This window comes from Canis aureus, chromosome 18, assembly GCF_053574225.1.
Source record: "Canis aureus isolate CA01 chromosome 18, VMU_Caureus_v.1.0, whole genome shotgun sequence".
Taxonomy (NCBI): Eukaryota; Metazoa; Chordata; class Mammalia; order Carnivora; family Canidae; genus Canis; species Canis aureus.
In genome coordinates, this window is record NC_135628.1 from 37,603,957 (window position 1) to 37,623,744 (window position 19,788).

The 19,788-nt window shown below is 38.9% G+C and overlaps 1 protein-coding gene and 1 long non-coding RNA gene across 8 annotated transcripts in view; one reads left to right on the plus strand and one right to left on the minus strand.

The window, feature by feature from the left end:
• LOC144288853 (uncharacterized) overlaps nt 1-19,788 on the plus strand; it is a 104,281-nt gene that overhangs the window by 80,180 nt on the left and 4,313 nt on the right. The gene's annotated exons all lie outside the window — the stretch shown is intronic.
• UMAD1 (UBAP1-MVB12-associated (UMA) domain containing 1) overlaps nt 13,336-19,788 on the minus strand; it is a 229,987-nt gene continuing 223,534 nt past the window's right edge. For 6 of the 7 annotated variants that reach the window (XM_077856783.1, XM_077856786.1, XM_077856787.1 and 3 more), the window contains 2 exons: nt 15,018-15,232; nt 13,336-14,350 (listed from right to left, as the gene is read on the minus strand). In XM_077856783.1, coding sequence (XP_077712909.1) covers nt 14,140-14,350; nt 15,018-15,232 — 426 coding nt within the window. In that variant the 3' untranslated portion in view covers nt 13,336-14,139. Of the gene's footprint in view, nt 14,351-14,708; nt 15,233-19,788 lie in introns of those variants that run through there. The other variant, XM_077856785.1, reaches the window with a different exon arrangement.

Genomic DNA, 19,788 nt, shown 5'->3' on the forward strand with positions numbered 1-19,788 from the left:
AAAGTTTATTATATTCATGAACAGAGAGACATGAAAGTGAATTAACTGGGATGAAAGTGAATTAATTGGGATGACTGGAACAGTAGCTAAAGGGATGCATCTAATGAAAACACCCAACAGGATTCCTAAAATCCACTCACCATTCACATTCTAGATCTTCTACACCATCTCATTTTTGGTAATAGTATTTCTCATCTTTTCTAGAACATACTCCTTGCTCCACCTAGTTCCTTAGGCTATAGCAGTGTTTCTTAACATGTTTTTCCATTATGCTCCCTCAAAGAGAAAACAAGTAAATACTCCCTTATAGAGAAATTAAATACAGAGATAATATCTGTTGGGTAGGGCAGAGTTTTAGGGGGCCACAAGCCATTTAATTATCCAAGACATTTTTGCTTTCCTAAGAACCAAAGTGCACTGTTTAGAATGTTTTGGATAGCTACTTGATCCCTGCTTCTCCATCATATACCTGCTATTACTTCTAAATTGTAACTGTAACTTTAGGGTTGTGGCCAAATGACAAGTGTTCAGAAAAAGCATGTCGATAGTCAGCATAGCAATTCACGGGTGTCTCATTAACTCGGTCTTTGGCAAGTTAATTCATTTGATCCAAGGCCATTTGCTCTACTGCATAGGCTGGTCAGAAGAATGGCCAAGAGGAAAGGCTCTAAATTCAGGTGTCCTGGGTTCAAACCTCAGCTCCACCATCTTTCAGCAGTGAGACTTTGGCCAATCACCTAACCCAGAAGTTCTCAATTGGTGGCAATTTTGGGCTCTCTCTCCCCCAAGATATTTGGCGATGTCTAGAGACATTTCTGATCATCACAACTGGGTCTGGGGGGAGGGAACTACTGGCATCTAGAAACCAGTGCGTAGAAACCAGTGATGCTGCTAAATATCCTACAAGACATGGGACAGCCCCTTACAACAAAGAATTATCCAGTCTAAAATGTCAACTGCCAGGTTGAGAAACTCTGATTTAAACTTTCTGCTCCTCATTTTTGTCATTGTGCCATATAACATTCATTCCTTAACAGATATTTCCAACCCATCTCCTTGCTGCCTCCCTGGTAGAATCTGGAAAGCCTCTTTTGACAGTTTCCTGTGCTTTGTTGCTAGAGATAGCCTGAGGCACAGTTCTGCCCAGTAAGATATAGGTGGAAATTTACTGGGGGCATGAGAAAAGCTTTTGTTTTTTACTGATACAAGAAAAAGATTAGACTGTTGTCATCCCCTTCTTCATCTATCTTGAACATAAAAGCAGTATGTAGAGTTCTGCAGCCATGTTGCTATCATTAGGGAAAGCTGAAAGAATAGCCTGGATAGTGGCTATTGAATCAATGCCATATAACCCTCCTATCCTTCTTGTTATGTTAGAATATATAACTTCTATTTGTTTAAATATTCCTGATGTAGTTACATTTCAAATTAGATTAATAATAGGGTTTTTCCACAATTTCTTAGTATGGAAAAATGCATAAATAAAATTTGCCACTAACCATTTTTAAGGATGGTTAAACCATTCAGTGGTACCAATTAACCATGTGACCATTACCATTATTTCCAAAAATTTTTATCACCTCAAATAGAAATATTGTATTCATTAAACAATAACTGCCATCTCTTCTCCTCCACCCCCAAAGTTCCTGCTCATTTCTAATCTACTTGCTATCTCTCTGAATTTGCCTGTTATACATATTTCATACAAATGGAATAATACAATATTTGTCCTTTGTGTCTGGCTTATTTCACTTAGTATGTTTTCAAGGTTCATCTTCATTGCAAAATGTATCAGAACTTGATTCCTTTTTATGGTTGAATGATATTCCATTGCATCTATATTTTGTTTATCCATTCCTCTATTGCTGGACATTTGAGTTGTTTCTACCTTTTGGCAATAGTAGAGTTTTAAAAGGTAAAATAAAATTAAAAAGTAAGGTACTCAGAAGAGTGCTTAGTATTTAAGAAGAATTCAGGAAATGTAAGTTAAAATTATTACTGCTCACATTGAATAGCATCTCATCACATTCACCCTGTCAATGGTCTTTTGTTCCAAGGAGGAATGCAGTAGTATGTGGGTGGACTGGTTGTTAAAACTATGATCAGGATCTACTGTACAATTCAAAGCAAACAGTACTCTCATTGGTCAGTCACTGACTATCAGCAGGTATGATGGACATTTTCACTTAACCATTCATCCTTCTATCCCTCTATCCATCTGTTCAGAATGTATTAAGCACCTCAAGTGGGAGAAATACTATTCTTCAATTCTAAGCTAAAGTGATATATGATTAAATTGTTGCAAATAATGAAGAAGAAAAGGAGGCGCTTAATAAACATTTCTGATGATGGTGAAACAGTTCTGAAATCAATCATGAGCTTCAAAAATTTCTCTAGGACTGGGATGTGTTGTCTAACTTATCAATGAATCAGACACATGTCTTATGAAGTCCCCCATCCTCCTAAGTACTTTTTATTATTTTTTAAGATTTTATTTATTTATTCACGAGAGACACACACACACACACACAGAGGCAGAGACACAGGTAGAGGGAGAAGCAGGCTCTTCACAGGGAACCTAATGTGGCACTCAACCCCAGGACCCCAGGATCATGTGCTTGGCTGAAGGCGGTGCTAAACTGCTGAGCCACCCGGGCTGCCCATTAAACCAATTCATGAATATTGTTGACTTTCATCCTTTGCACTAAAGGTTTCATTCACAGAGGTGCAAAACAACAGCTCCATCTAGTAACTGTCATGGCTGGTAACAAGAAGAGTCCCATTTTTAGAAAAGTGGGAAAAACAAACTCTTCCCTCCAAGTAATAGGGCAAGGTCAAATATAGAGGTTAAAGGTATGTCCCAGCAGAGGAGGATAGCAAGTCAGCTTTTTGGGAGAGAAGATCTGGTAAGGGGAGGGTTTGTATACTGAAAAACACACGAAAACAGCAAGTAGAAAAGAAGTGAAGGAGGAAGAAAGGGTAATAAATCTCTGATGACAGTGGTGACAGCATATCTTACTTTGGTGTTTTTTTTTTTAAAGATTTTATTTATTTATTCATGAGAGACACACAGAGAGAGGCAGAGACACAGGCAGAGGGAGAAGCAGGCTCCATGCAGAGAGCCTGACGTGGGACTCGATCCCGGTTCTCCAGGATCAGGCCCTGGGCTGAAGGCGGCGCTAAACCGCTGAGCCACATGGGCTGCCCTCTTACTTTGGTGTTGAAGATCTTGAGACAGGTGTGGATGGTCAATCACTTAAGATCAATAACTGGAACAATGTTTGGAAGTCAGGTATTTATGGAGAACTTGCTATGTAAAATGGATTTTATAATAAATATAATTATCAGTTTGCCCTGATATATCTAATGATTTTAGAATATTAAGATTCACTTATCTACCCATAGTCTCCTCAGAAAACAAGGGTAAGAACCCACAAGAAAATAAAAATGCATTTGGGGTTCTGAGATGGTACATGATCTCATTTGGGGAACGTTCATGAAGGAGCTACACATTGAGCTCCACTGAGCAGTAGAGAGAATGTGTATAGGCAGAACAGAAGAGTGAGAGAAAGAGAAATAGCATGAGTAGAGGAGTGCCATGGCACTAGAAAGGAGGCAGGGGGCTGAGTAGGCAGTAGAAGTTGGCCTACTAGATACTCATGGGAAATGAGGTTTAATAGTGAGAGTGGTGCCAGGAATGACACAAGTACTAAGTAGCTCATTATTTCCAGGCTAGTCACAGGAGAATATGGCTTCATTTCTAGGTGCTCTAGATTCTCTTTCTGTTCCACCTCTCACCTCACCCAGTCTCTTAATATCATGTATTTCATAGCACAGACTATAGCAAGGTAAATACGTATTAGTTTTTCAAAATAGTAAACTAGTTCTCTTCCTCTGAAGAACTACCACATGCCCTCCCATTCACCTCTTTACATAATTTTCATTTAAATTGGCTCACTTACCTGGCAATTCATGATAATCAAGTCTGTCTTTGGTAGCCAACTTGATTCTGTTACTGCTACCTGCTATTTTATATTCTGGAATGAAAGGTGGTAAGGATAGAGCCCTTGTCTTCTGTGTTTTATGTTTTGTCAAGCACTGGGTACATTTCTGGCATTTTGTACTTAACAAGCGTAACAAAGCACACCCAGGCCGAAGGATATCGCATCTGCTGTCCCTGGCACAACAAAAGCAGCAAGCCCAGTGGTCTCTGACCTGCAGGGTAGTGATAGATTGCACTGGGAAATGAGGCTCTTATCACAATCAACATGAAAGAAGAAATAATGCCTCAAGTGTATCTCCATGAACACTAGAAAAGCCCGAATGGAAATAACCCACACCCAAGAGACAACTGCTTTGCTTACTGAGAGCTTTATTCCTACAGTCCCTTTCTGATAAGTGTACATTGCCAAGTGTAGAAACTTTAGAGTCACTTAAAATCATAGGGTGGTAAACCTAAAATGAGTAGAGATAGTTTCAGCAAATAGGTTTTTTCAGTTGGAGCGGGGAAAGAAATGACCCCTGATACTCATTTAACAAGATGTTTTAATCAAGAATGAGAAGGTAATAAAGGTTAAGAACTTTCATTTGAGTTTAGTTCTAGAGACTGTTTTTGCTAAGAAGCTATCTACTGAAATATTTTGTTACTTCTTAATGTTATAAAATATTTGTAAGTTGTGATTTAGACAACAGAAACGCAGAATTTTGTTAGCCAACATAACAGGGATTTATTTTTCTTTTTATAGACTAAATGAAAATTTTAAGAGGCTGGCTACTAATGCATTCCCTGTTTTTTGAAAATGATATAAAACTGCCTCTTTGTATCTATGGGGAAGTTTAGAGGTTGCAATTACTAACGTGACCATACTGGTTGGAAATTCAATTGACTAATGTACAAAATCATTCTAATTCATTGCAGAAATTAAAAAGTTGAATTCATGCAGTAAACTGGCTACCAAATAAATGGATAGGTTAAAGAATATTTTAGAACCTACTTTGGTTGCATGAAAAATCAACATGATAGTCTTCTTTCCTCAGATAATTGTTTTTTCTCAAAAGTAAAATGAGCTGTTCTTCAAGAATGTGGACCACTGTCAAAAGGATTAATATTTCCGAATCCTTCAGTAAGGTTAGGTTACATGAAAACAAAATGCCACAGCCCATTAAAACATCAGGCATTCAATTTTTATGTTATATGTTTAATTCTACACAAATCCATGATTGAAAAAGAGCCATATAATTTAATTAGCGTTAATCAATGTTGATTTAATAGAAGGCAGAAGAAAGTTCCCTCTATGTGTAAAGAAAGCCAAAAAATAAAACCCAAGTTACAACAGTCATAGTCACTTATACCCCCCAAATTTAAAGGGTTAACCAACACTGTGTAAAAGATTATGATAAATACAAAATAGTTTTATTGTATTGTTATTGATACAGTTAACCAAACAAAAGGTACACAACTACTTTCAAAAAATTTAAGAAGCTATTATTTAGGATACAAATTTGAGAACATTAAGGAAATGGCATATGAATGTCTAAAAGGTTGCCTAAAGGCTTCCAACACAGACTCAAGGGCAAAATCTAATGTAGATGGGATAAGAACCTTATATGTTTCCTCAAATCAGTGGTGATTCAATGATTTGCCCGTTCAACCAACTTATACTAAGCACATGCTATGTGTCAGGCATCATGTTAAGCATGGAAATACAGGTTAGGATCCATTCACAGAGTTATGTAGTAGACAAACAATGTCTACTGTGGGTCTAGAACCTTGAAAGAGGAGACCACAAGATGGAAAAGGAATGTGGAAGGACATCCAATCCAGCTTAGGAGGAATAGGAAAGGTTTCCCAGAGGAGGTGATACTTGAATGAAACCCTGTAAAATAATTTAATCACAGATTGATTCACTGGAGATTGTTTAAATGAACACAACTCCTGCAGCATGCAAACTACTTTTTTTAATGTCTCTTCTTCCGTTACAGTGTGTGTTTTGCAAGGACAGGTTCATTTATAAGCATATTTTTGTGAGCCTCCATTGTGCTTTTTTTCCCAGTGTTTTAGGCAAGTTGACTAGTAATGACTAATGAGAACAATATGAATGCATGACTGCTGTGTAAGTGTAGTGTGGTTTTGCACTTAAAAGAGGTTTTCAGATGCTCGAGTTGTGAATGTTCATGAAAAGCCTCTTCTGGAGAAGTCAAACTGCTTTCAGTGAGTCTCACTGGTGGTTTTACATCTGCAGAGCATTGAGGGCTGTGTTGACTTTTGAGAGGATTGAAATTATTTCATATCAGATTTATCCTACATTTTGTATTTGCTATATTCCCTTAAGTATGCCTTAATAAATATTTTATGACTGGGAAAACAAAGATAAAACAACAACAACAACAACAACAAAAATAGAAGGGACGGTCAGGGCATTCCAAGCCCAGAGAACAGAATATAAGGACAGTAAAGGAGGTATGGCATGTTCTGGTCACTAGGGAAGAGCACACAGGACATGATCTGAGATGAGGCTAGAGAGACCATTGAGGGCCCCTTTTTGCCTTAAGGTGCTTCAATTCTCAAGAGGATATCAGAGAGGTACTGAGGGTTTTCAATCTATTTTTTAACAAGTTCTTTCTGGCTATCGTGTAGGGGATGCAGGGAGATCAGTTGGGAGAAATGATGAAGACAGAGACTGAAGTAGGAGCAGTAGGTATGGAGAAGAGAGACACATTGGAGAAACAAGTCTTTATGACATATAATTCACAAAGATTTATCACCAATTGAATATGGAGCTACTGAGTAAGAAGGAAAAATGAATAGACTCCTATAGTTCCTGCTTGGTTACCCAGGGCTTCAGATGATAGGTCAGGACTTGGAAACACAAAGGGAAGGATGGCTGTCAGGACTCCAGCAAGAAGAGGTGCTGTGCTCTGCTTACATTAGTATCAGTCGGTAAGAGGGATGCTGACTGAACCAGGTCAGGATATGTGTCTGCCCCTTGGGGTCCAGGAGTGTAACAAGTATGCTATTTCCCATCAAGATCATATGGAGTGAAGAAGGAATTCCCTACGGTGAATGGAAGCAGAAGATGAGGGATGTGAAAGAATGTAGAGCAGCAGATGCAAACAACAGCAGCTATCGTGGTCTTGCTAGAGAAGCTGAGAGGAAGCGTCAAGGGAGATGTCTGATTAACACACTGTATATATAGATGCAGAACTTAAGAGTTCAGTGCTAGAGATCAGTTTGAGTGTCAACAATAGCAGACAGGCACGAATATAATGAATATAATGGTGTGGGGAGAAGACAGGGAGCAGAAGAGGGCCAGTATTTTAGGGTGGAATGAGGAAAAGAAGTCCCCAGTGGTATAAGGTAGAATGGTCACAGAAATGGAGGGGAATCTAGAAAGGCAAGTGTCACAGCAAGCAAGGGTGAAGACACTTTCAGGACAGTAGAATGAACGGATCGTGAGGACTGCCTGAAAGACCCAGGCATAAGGCACTTGGCGGGTTGGAGGTGGCTCCATATGAAGCAGTTCAGTGGAGATTCTAACCAGGGATGGGAAGCCAGGTTACAGAGGGATAATGAGAAAACAGAAACTGAGGAAGTGGAGATACAAGTATAGGCCGCTCACGAAACTTGACTCCAAATAGATGAAAAAAGAGTTCACAGCTGGAGTTAGAGGGAAAGGATCTAAACATGTTCCTATGATGAGGAAAGAGAATTGGTTGGGTAGGAAATGTAAGACAGAGATACAGAACAGTTCTAAAGGAAATGTGTACTAAGGATCCTTGAAAAATGTCTTTATCTAAACCAAGTGCATTCGAAATACTCACATGTACTCAGGGAAAGCATATGAAAGGTGAAGACATTTTTCAGGGGTCAGTCATATAGGATTAATAAGTTCTGGGGCAGAAATTATGCAAAAATAACCAAGAACACACAAGGGAAACTTGGCAGCTAGATAAAACCTCAAATGAGTTAATCCACAGCACCAAAATATACTGTATTGTCTAAAATCAGTTCTTACTCATCATGAGAATATACATGGTCATTATGGGCAAAGGAAAACACAACCTGAAAAACATGGAGAATACCCAAAACAGACAAAAGGCACAATTTGTAGAGGCTTGGTAAACTAAGCATTATTTTCAGCTGCATAAACACAGCATGATAAATTGGGGGAACTTACTGAGGACTGGAAAACTATAAACGTCTTGAAATTCTATTCCTTTGCTTTTGGAAAGGCTCATTTCTAGATAATTTAATGATTTATTTCATTGGTTCACTCATTCTTTCAACAAAGCCTGATCGAGGATTTATGTGCCAAGCATAAGTCCAACAGAACGTCAAAAACAAAGCATTGATTCTTAAGGGAAATGGGATTGTGGCCATACTTTGAGAAAATATATTCAATTTACCTACTGTCTTTGTAATAGAAAATATAAAGTAGAACTTCTCAAAAATGTTCCTTACTGGTAAAATATATAAGAGCTACAGTGAACAAAAATTGTGGGGTATATTGATTTTAATAGAGAGACACTGGCTTAAGGATTCAAGCATTTCTTCTTAGATGACATTTGGTGAGAAGATGAAATCTGAAGATTCCTTCTTTCTCCATTAAATTCAATTTCAAACTATGAAGTACGCAAAACAAGGGAGGAGTGTATATTTAATTATGGAGGTATAGACCTATCTATATTTTTAATGCCTTTGACCCTCGTTTTTTTTATAGTTCTTACCAGTGTCATTCCTTTCTCTTAATCATCTTCATTTCTTTTACTGTCCATATCTTTAGGGTTAGAAACCTCAAATACTTACCTGAGGTAGGAACTTCTAGATTTGCCCCTCAAATAGGAGCAAAGTCTTCTGAAAGGAGGAGAGCTTGGTGTTATGTCTTTAAGTGGTGTTAACTGATGGTTACAACTGCTATAGCGTGAAATAGAAAACTAGATGCAGTCTGTCCCAGGCTCCAAAACACTGATAAACACAAATTCGTGTGAACATTCAAAAGAAGGATGGGTCGGGGGATTGCTATTGGGAGAGGGTAAGTATTGAGGTTTTATCTTAGACCAACTGCCTGTTGGCTTCTTGGCATCCGTTCTATTTCTTTTCGGTCCTGAGAAGGCCTATTCAAATGACTGAGCTAAACATGGCACACGCAGCTTTGAGTGTATGGTGTACCCGACAGGTATAAGAATTTGGCTTTGTTTTGGTCCTATTCTTGAACAAAAGCTGCTTCTTCATTAGCCTTCCAAATGTTCCTTGCCATTATGTAGAAATACATTAATTTTGAAACAAATTATGTACCATTTGAAAAACAAAATTAAAAAACTACACATAAACACACATACATACAGCGAAACTGACATTACCCTGTTCCTTCTTCCCCATGTGTCTCAGAGTTATAGCCAACACCTGTGGCCACACAAGGGGCAGACTTGGCAGCTGCAGAACCCAGATGTCAGACACTGGATTGTACGTCCCTGGCAGCAGTCCTAAGTGGGAGGCTGTCTCCTCAACTGACCTCTGAAACAGTCTATTGTCTGACTCTCTCTCTCTGGCCTGGGTAGGAACTAAAAAGCTGTCTGTGGGGCTGGTTCAGGGTTAGCCTACTGATGGGTTGTTCTGGATGCAATTATCCTTTGCCTTACCTTTGATTGTAAGGATTTATTTCCTTGGTAGGGGTTAAAATTGGGACTGGGCAAATTCTTGACAAAGAACTATATTCAGGTTTCTTCCAAGGACAAAATAAGATGCTTTTTGCTTTGACTGATTTTTTTTCCCCAAGTGAAATTGGAGGAGATCCGCTTTAAGTTTTAGCACACAGTTCTGGTTAATCAGAAGTAAAAATAAGAGTTTCTTGGGCACCTCCCCCTCCAAAAGAAGACTGAGTTTTCCTTATACTCTTTCTTAAAACTACTTCTTAAAGGTTGAAAATGAAACATTTCTTTCTTTAGAAACTTACGGAGCTGTAACTTTGTTTTTGCGATTACTAAAAAAAGTCATCTATTGTAGAGAAGAGCTCTGTGCATCATGAGTTATCTTGGTTCTTTAGAGAGGAAAATGATTACACTCTAATTTTGCCTCTACATCACTTGCTGAAGAATGACATTTATGTGTAAGATGCAATCATTATGGGAATGAGAGGTAGGAAAAGGCCAAGTATTGAAGAGGGCTCCACTTACAATGCAATACTCGTAGCTCTCAGGGAAAGTCTACTGTGCATACAGTTATAGTTATGACAAGTTAAGGAGAAATATATCTGAAGGGAGATGAATTCTGAGAAAATCATAGAATATATTTTCATATCCAACAACAAATGGTATTCATGTGCACCATGGAAAATGTGCCAAATTTTCTTTTAGTAATTTTTATAAAGGTGTAAATATATCTCTTGGCTACCACTGATTTAGGTGTGGAAAAAAAAAGAGGGAATATTTATGAGTCCCAATATAAATAAGAAAATGATAAATAAATAAATTGGAGAGAAGAGGCATATCTCTTATATGAAAGAATTCCAAATAATTTATGTGGCTACTTGCCTCTTACAGAAGTGGAACTTAATTTCCTACTGCTTGAATATGCGCTATGATTTATCACTTACTTCCAAAAACTAGAATATAAAAGTGGAGAAGGGGTTTACTTAACAGTGGAGAAGTCTGGCAAAAACACTACCTTGGCCAGGTGATAAAGGTTAATAATATCAGTAGGAATATCATGTTGATAGCATGTACCCTTGATATGATATACCACCATTGAAGGGCATGTCATCTTTGTAATCTACCTCTAAAAACCTGTAATCGAACTATGTGAACACATTAGATAAACCCCAGTTGAAGGATATTCTACAAAATACCTGACTGGTACACTCCAGAAAAATGTCATGGTCAAAAAAACAAGAAAAGTCTGAGAAACTGTTACAGCCAAAAGTAGCCTAAGAAGACATGATGACTAAATGTAATGTGTTCTACAAGCTGGGATGCTAGAAGGGAAGAAAGAACATTATGGGAAAACTGTGAAATCAGAATAGAGTATGGACTTTAGTTAATAGTAATGAACTAACATTGGTTCATTAGTTGTAGCAAATGCTCTGTAGTAGTTTGAGATGTTAACAAAAGGAACACTAAGTAGGAGGTATATAGGAACCCTGCACTATTTTTGTAACTTTTCTATAAATCTAAAGCTACCCTAACATAAAAAGTTTATTTAATGATGTCTAAATACTGCTATATTGACTGTAAGAGAGTTTCACATCAATCAATGAGTCTTTTTCACCCACATGGATGCACCAAACCATACGGCATAAAGCATTGTTTTCCTGACACATAAGAATACTTCATCTTTCAGAACAATGTACTATCAGTGGAATCAGACCTATTTTGAAAGTTTCAGATTTTTCAATACTATTTGAGTCATGCCCTTAGTAGGATGACACAAGTGCTCAAAAGATAATCTCCACAAACTCTTCTCAATGGCTTTAAAAGACAACATCCTGGGACACCTGGGTGGCTCAGCAGTTGAGCGTCTGCCTTTGGCTCAGGGCCTGATCCCAGGGTCCGGGATTGAGTCCCCACATCAGGCTCTGTGCAGGGAGCCTGCTTCTACCCTCTGCCTATGTCTCTGACTCTTTCTCTCATGAATAAATAAATAAAATAGCTTAAAAAAAAAAAAGCCACCTTCAGCCACCTACCAAATATACTTATTCATGTGAATGTTACTACTGACATAGTAAGACAATGTATTATCTCTGAAAGTAGCATTCTTTGCTTGATAACAAATGATTAATAAATGAACATTGCCCTCAGTTATCATGATAGCAGTTAAAGGAGTAAGATCTGATGTACCACTGTTTTAGAACATGGATGAGATTATTTCTTTGCTACTCTGATCTGTCCTTTAGAATTATAAGACGTTAGGATTCTGGGACTATTAGAAAAGATTTTTTTTTCATACTATTCCTAATTTGTCATTTTCCTTTGAAAAGGGGAAAAAAGTGTTGGTTCAGTGAATGTTTACTTAAAAAAACAAATTATTATGGATTTCCAGAACTTTAACAAGAAATGTGCTTTTGTTAATACCTAGTGGTACTATTTTAAAAGTTCAATCAAAATTTAGCCATAATAAGTTGGTCAGAATTACCTCTCTAATTCTGCTTTTAGGAAAAGATGCAAATGCCATTAAAGAAAGCCAGAGAAAAATACATGCAACTTCCTGAATATATTTTAGGGCTAAAAATAAGATTCAGTAAAAGCATTTGTACATTCTCTACTTTACTTTTTCTAATGATAATTTGTATTAAGGAAAATGGCCATGATTCTTGATAATAAGAGAAAAGAAAGTGTCCCGTAGGGAATTCTTAACTAAGGAATTGCAGAGAGTCAACCGACATATTTTAGAAATTTTTCCTATAGTTAGGTATTTACTATGGAAAAAAAAATAATGGGGCAGGAGAGACCAATAATAAATGTTAAGTTGCTGTTTTTTATATGACTCTTTAAGCAGTTCAGTTAATATGTATTTTGCATTTTGTTAGACTAATGTGCACGTGTGGTAAGTAATGAGAATTATAGCGGCTTCCTTTCTTAGAACACCTATGGTGTGTCAAGCTTTATGCTGTCACACATCTGACAAAACTGTCTAAAACTTAACGCTGCAAGGTGCATACAATTACTATTTAACAAGTGTGGGAACTAAGATAACCAGAGGTTAGGGAACTGACCAAAGTCCCACAGCTTGTAAGTGAGGGAGCCATTACAGACTGTCTGGCTTGCCTCAGAGGTCCAAACTCTTTCCCTTTTTTGGGGGGGGGGGAGGTGGCTCTCCAAACTCTTTCCACCAGAACATACAGCTTTGTTGTAATTTAAAATTATGAACACTATTGAATTAAATGTTTATCACTAACCAGGTGAGTTAGGTCACTTAACCTCTCTAGGCTTCAAGTTTCTCTTGGGTAAATGAAGTTGGCTGGATGATTTCTAATGTTTCTTCCAATTTTAAAATAGTAACACTGATTCATACACAAGGTTAAGAAAACTAAAATGTTTTTGTTAAAAAAAGGTTGCGAATACTAGGCCTTGCTAAATTTTGTGATGATGGGGATCTATCTAGAGTTAGATATTCATGTGATTTCTTCCAAATCTTTCCAGTCCTGTGAAGCCAGGACTAGTGATCTTACCACTTTCAAAGTTATTCCCTTAAATTTACATATAAGTGGAAATTTCATTTTTTGTGGCACTTCACAAACTATATACTTAAATATTTGCTTCACAAAGAATTAATAACTTGCATTCAAATATGAATGTAAAGAAAGCTATTTTTTCTGGGTCTGAAAATAATCAAAATATTGATTTATTTTAATTCACATTTATTTAAATATAACAATTATTTTAGACAAATGAAAATACAAGCATATTTATAACATGGTAGACATAAATATAAATGAGAAAATTTCACAAATATATTAGACAAATTGATGATGTACTTAACATTTACTTTCAAGGTACATTAACGTGGATATTCAAAAGTATGCTTTCACAAAAACTACTATAAAATGTTCACATTCATGTTAGTTCACATTTCCTAGACTGATGTTTTATGAAAACTGTGTAGAGATTTAATGTAATCACTCCCCTCATTTGGTAACATTATTTGTAAATGAAGCACATTTTTGTCAATAGAAATGTTCATTTAACTTTTAAATAATATGGCATTTTTATCAAGACAATGCTACATTTATTAAACAAACATGCACAACACGTAAAACTTAAATGGTTCAGGTACCTTTATGCACAGAGTCTAGTTTTGTTATGGCACTCCATCTTTGTAAAAAATATACTTAAAATTTGGCACAGAATCAATAAAGTGTATTGCTCCTAATCAAAACAAATGTGATTTAAATTTTCCATGGCATGGAAAATATTCCATCACAGTTTGCTTCTTCTCTTTACAGTTTATTGACCAATGGCAGTTCTTTACTGCTTTAGTTAGAATAAATAATGGATAGCCAAGAACTAAAAGTCATAGTTAGGTGTTTTGCCTGCACTCTAATTGGAAATGAGTCGATTTCAGCTTTTCTAGCAGTAAAACATTTCCATCTGTACGGTGGCCAACAAATTTCTAAATAAGAGTGTTATCAGCAATAATATGTATCATCATGAGATGTTTTTCTTTAGGAGGCAGAGAGGTTGAAAGGAAACGTGAATCTCTTCATAAACTGGGAACATATGTGGTAAGGGGAGCAAATGCCAACCAAGGCAGAAGCAGGGGGACTTCTCTGGAAAGCTGGTAAGGGCACAGGCTCTGAAGTAGCAGTGAGGCAGAAAACAAAGGCAGGCATCCAGGGACCATCCACGGTGGAAAGGGCTGCCATGGGTGGGAGGAAGTTGAAATGTATCACTCAAAGGAAAAGGTGTTCCAGAGCAGGTATGGCATTCATGGCTCAGCAAACTACCACTGCGTTTTAGGAAAAGCTGTAAATTTCTACCTCGCTGTCTAAATCAGGATTGAAGAGATTGAGCTACTAGATGACACTGTTTTTCTGAATTCACTCATAAACATTGTGGAAGAAAGGGAATAACATTAATTCAAGCTTCCTCCAAACCAGAGAAGAGAGATAGCATTCTCATTCTAAGCACAGATTTTGGAGTTGTGGTAACTAAGAAAAGTGCCACAGCTCTTTCTCACAGTTCTCCTAAGATAAACTCGAGGTGTTATATTTTGAGAGACCAGCTGAAGGAATCTGCTCCTTTCATAAAACCCTGATAGCCTAATTTTTATATTTATTATCTGGGGGAAAGGAAGTAGAGCTTAAGTCCAACCTTTGTACAAATATATTCTAAGAAATAGAGTAATGAACATTAATGTCGTTTGCTTTATGATCCTTGCTTTTCTAAGGACCTTTAAGCAGTGAAATGGCAAAGAACATCAAACAGGTTAAATAAAATAGGCAAACTTTTGTTTCAAGCTGTTAAGGTGCAAAGAGACAGATTACAAATCACAGAGCACTGAATTTTCAAGGGTGAAATCGTACCAAAACCGTGATAAATTTTCGCTGACATCATAGGAGAGTAAGTGGTCTGGAAGGTCACTGATGGTGCCCTGCACAGCCAGCACGTGTGGGGCCAAGGTGAAGGGCACGTCGTTCAGGAGTTCGGCCATTAACGAGTTGTTTTCCAAAGTCTGGCCTGCCTTATTTTCCACCTCGGGGCCTGCTCCAGTCACACTGGATGAGGTTTCTTTGCCAGTCTAAAAATACATATATATTTAAGTCATTTAGACCTTGTGGACTTGGAGGCTTAGGAATGGTAAATGTGGCATTAATATAGCAAAATGATTGTGAAATGTGGGATACAGAAAGAGTCCTAGATCAGAATGCTATTATTTATTTCACTTGAGAAATACATCCATCTCAGTCTCTACTGGACTTTGAAATGAATCCTAAACCCTACTTTTACTCAGACTGGCCACCCATGGCCCTCTCAAATACAAATTGGCATTCTTGCTATTTCCTTAGCCTGATAATGTCTACAAAGTCTGGCTCACAGATCTGATGTATGCTTTCAGGCTCTAGGGAATTCCCAGCTTCCCTGTGAAATCTTATATCAACACAGTCCAAAGTGACCTTTCTCACTTCAGAGAGAATATGGGGCACACTGCCTAGGATATTATTTGGCAATTCCTGTTTGTGTCCATGCTGGTGGCTGTTTCATATGCATAGGTCTTATCCCCAACTAGACTCTAGGGTACTTGAGGGCAACAAATCTTTTTGACATTTCTTTGTATTCTCCACCTTGCATGCCTTACCTTGCGTATTTTGTATGTACGCGTGTATCCTCTGCCTCATATACCCTAATACATATTTGAGTGTTTACCTAGTATGCGAACCATAAGTATTGGTTGATTGCCTGACTTTCACTGGAACTAGCATGTTATGTTACACAAGGTTTTTAAAGAGGAACTGATATATTTTGTTCAATTTCTTCAAGACTGGTATACCTTATACATAGTACTTTACCAAAAGATATGCACCAGGGTGTTCACAACACTCTATGCAAGCCCCAAACCGGAAACCACCTGAGTATCCATCAACAGGAGAATGAATAAAAAATTGAAGAGAAACCAACGACCTGCTGCTCCAAGCAGCTGAAACCTACCTCAAACCAGGTTAGGCAAAATGTGACTCCCCGACCCCCTCAACTGGGTCTCATGCAGAATAAGACTGCTGTGTCTGTATGGAGGCCTCCGAGGCCCTTCCTGATCTGGCTCCATGTACCCCTCTGACAGGATCCTCAGCTAGTCTGTCCTGGCTCCCTTCTTTCTCATCCCACTACCTCCCATTGTTGCTCCTGAACACCCAGGCTGCTTCTGCCTTGGCCCTTTCCTCTCCAGTCCCTCTGCCCTAGAGGTTCTTCTCCCAGAAATACCAGGTTCCTTCTCTCATGTCCTCAGGGAGGCCTCCCTTGACCAACTATTTAAACTGTATCCTGGCCCTCACTTCCCCCTCTCCAGCACTCCGTCTCCCTCTCCATAGCCCTTGGCACCTTGTTACATGGTATATAATTTATTCTGGTATCACCCCTTGGAAGCTTAAGGAGTTTCACTTCCCATGTTCACTGCTGTATCTCCACTGCCCAGCACTCCATAACCAATTGTTGAATGGATGAAAACCGACATGATTTTTGCCTGGTTGGAGCTCACGTCCTAATAGTCATAAGTGCTGATAAATTCCTTCTAAGTATAGAAGAGAATGATTTTCTGTAAGAAACAGCAATTTTGTAAGACTCGTTATTGAAGTGGAAAATACACACAGAAAAGGGTCCATCATAAGGGTAGAGCCTGCTAAATTTTAACCGACCAAACACCTGTGAGCAACCAGCACCCAGATCAAGAAAGAGAAGTGGCCAGCTCCCTGGAGGCCCCGGGGGTGCTTGCTTTCAAAGCCAACTCTTTGCCCCTCAGTCATCATCCTGATTTCTAACAGTATAGAGAGGTTTTACCTGTATTTTAAATGTAGTCATAATACAGTAGGAACTCTTTTGTTTCTGGCTTCTTTCACTTAACATTATATGTATGAGATTCATTCATGTTGTTGCATGTGGGCTTTAGAAAATTTTCGAAGGACAGATTGTTGTAGAGGAGATGTATTCTTACTGATGTCAAAAGAATCTCTTTGGTCGCTGTGTTGACTATAGCCAGTGGGGGATACTGTGCCCAGGGAAGGAAGCAGGAAGACCAGCTGGGAATGAAAAGATTGTGGATTAGATGGTGATACTAATGGAGAGACAGAATGGTTAGACTGTGGATAGACCAAGAAAGCCAATAGGATGTCCTAATGGAATGGACATGGGGTGTGAGAGTAAGAGCAGAGTCAAGGATGAAGCCAAAGTCTGTGGCTTGAGGAATAAGAATGGAGTCTCCATTTTTCAGGGATGGGAAAAGAGTGTCAGGGGGAAGCAAGTATGGCAGGAAGATGAGGAGCTGTTCTGGATGTTCCAAGTGTCTCACAGACATCTAAGTGGAGCTGTAAATAGGCAGGGGGATCTGATATGAGTCTGGAGTTGGGGGGTGGGGTAGATCTTGAGAAGAGAGTCTGCTTAGTGCTGTGTTTAAAAGATGATAGGGGGGATCCCCGGATGGCTCAGTGGTTTGGTGCCTGCCTTTGGCCCAGGGTGTGGTCCTGGAGTCCTGGGATTGAGTCCCACGTCAGGTTCCCTTGCATGGAGACTGCTTCTCCCTCTGCCTGTGTCTCTGACTCTCTCTCTCTCTCTCTCTCTCTCTCTCTCTCTGTGTGTCTCTCATGAATAAATAAATTAAATCTTTAAAAAATAATAAAATAAAAGATGATAGGAGGTGGGGCGCCTGGGTAGCTCACTCAGTTGGGCATCCGACTCTGTTTTGGCTGGGGTCATGATCTCAGGGTCATGGGATCAAATCCCCTGTGTCAGGCTCCATGCTTGGGACTCTGCTTTTCAGTGTGGACTCTGCTTTTCTCTTCTTCTCCCTCTGCCCCTCACCCTGCTTGTGCATGCACTCTCTCTAAAATAAATAAATCTTTAAAAAGAAAGGATGATGAGAGGATGGCAAGTGAAGACAAATATGAGAACAGACAACATTTGTAGACATTGTGCTATACATGGGAAAAAGATATGGGCCAGTAGCTGGAAAGGGATGTGGGATCAAGAGAGGTTTCTCTTGATTCTTCTTTTGTTTCTGAGTTGAGAGAAAATGGCAGCAGTTGCTATGGTACTGAGAAGCTCTAGAGAGGAAAAATCCATGATTTTGTAGGAGAGGAACTGCTCTCTTCACAAGGCATCCCCAACGCCTAGAACAGAGGCCCTCAAGAAATCATTGTTGAGTAAATGACTTTGAATTCACCAAACACATTCCCGGCAAGAGTTGTCTTAACTTCACGTGAAAACAATACACCAGAATACTTTCTTAGGATTGCAAATAGAACAGTGTAACCCCACCCTGCTATGACAAGGCTTATTAGAAAGGTCCACGTATGTAGACCTGCCTCCTGAAACCTGAGTGACTTAAATACTAAGGATCCCTGGGTCAGATGAGAGCACAGGTATCAGTGAGCAATGATGCCACAATTCTAGCCTCTTTAGAGGATATCACCTATCTATCGCTGCTTTCCTCAAGATGACCTACGCACTGAGGCTTTGGTTACCCTGGAGCAGCACAACAGAGTGTTTAGAGCACAGATTCTAGAGCTACACTGCTTGGGCGTAAATCCAAGGTCTCTTGCTTATTGCCCTGGGCAAGTTATTTAACTTCCCTGTGCCTTAGTTTCCTTGGCTGTACTATGAGATCAATAATAGTATCTATTTCACAGGATTGCTATGAGGATTAACGAAACGATATTTGTAAGTAAGTAGAATAAGCTTAGCACATGTTAAAGTGAGTGAATAAACAAAAACTTTAGGAATGGCCAGTGCCACTTGGCTTTAAAGTTCAGGATCCATCCATCTCTCTCTCTTTTTTTGAAGATTTTATTTATTTGAGGGACAGAGATTGAGAGAGTGTGAGAAAGTGCACAAGTGGGGGGAGGGCCAGAGGGAGTGGGAGAGAGAGAATCCTTTTTTTCTTTTTAATATTTTATTTATTTATTCATGAGAGACACAAAGAGAAGAGGCAGCATAGGCAGAGGGAGAAGCAGGTTCCATGCAGGGAGTCCGATGTGGGACTCGATCCCGGGTCTCCAGGATCAATGCCCTGAGCCGAAGGTAGATGCTCAACTGCTGAGCCACCCAGGCATCCTGAGAGAGAGAGAATCCTAAGCAGACTCTGCACTTAATGCAGAGTCTGATGCAGGGCTCTACTCAAGGCTCTATCTCATGACCCTGAGATCATGACCTGAGCTGAAATCAAAAGTCGGATGCTTAACCTAGTGAGCCATCCAGGCACCCTCTTTTGTTTTGACATTCACTGGTGGTTCAAATCATCTTACCTTACCATCCTCTCTTACATCTTGCCTTCTTTTAATCTCATGCACAAATGTTCCCTAGATCTGTTAATAGCATCCTATGCTTGAACGTTCTTCTCTTTCTTATGTATAGAATGTTCTCCTTCCTCACTAAAGAGGGTATTACCCATACTGCCTTGCTTTCTAAACACCCAACTTCTAAGGTTTAACTCTCTGGCAAACTGAATCTTGGATAATAAAGGAATTGAGAGATGTGATTCCTTGTTCAAGTTTTCCTGATAAAACTGCTGTATACTTCATCCACCTGGGCCTCTCTTCTATTGTCTATAAAATGAGTGGTGAGGGGTGAAAAATGATCATGAGGAGGAGG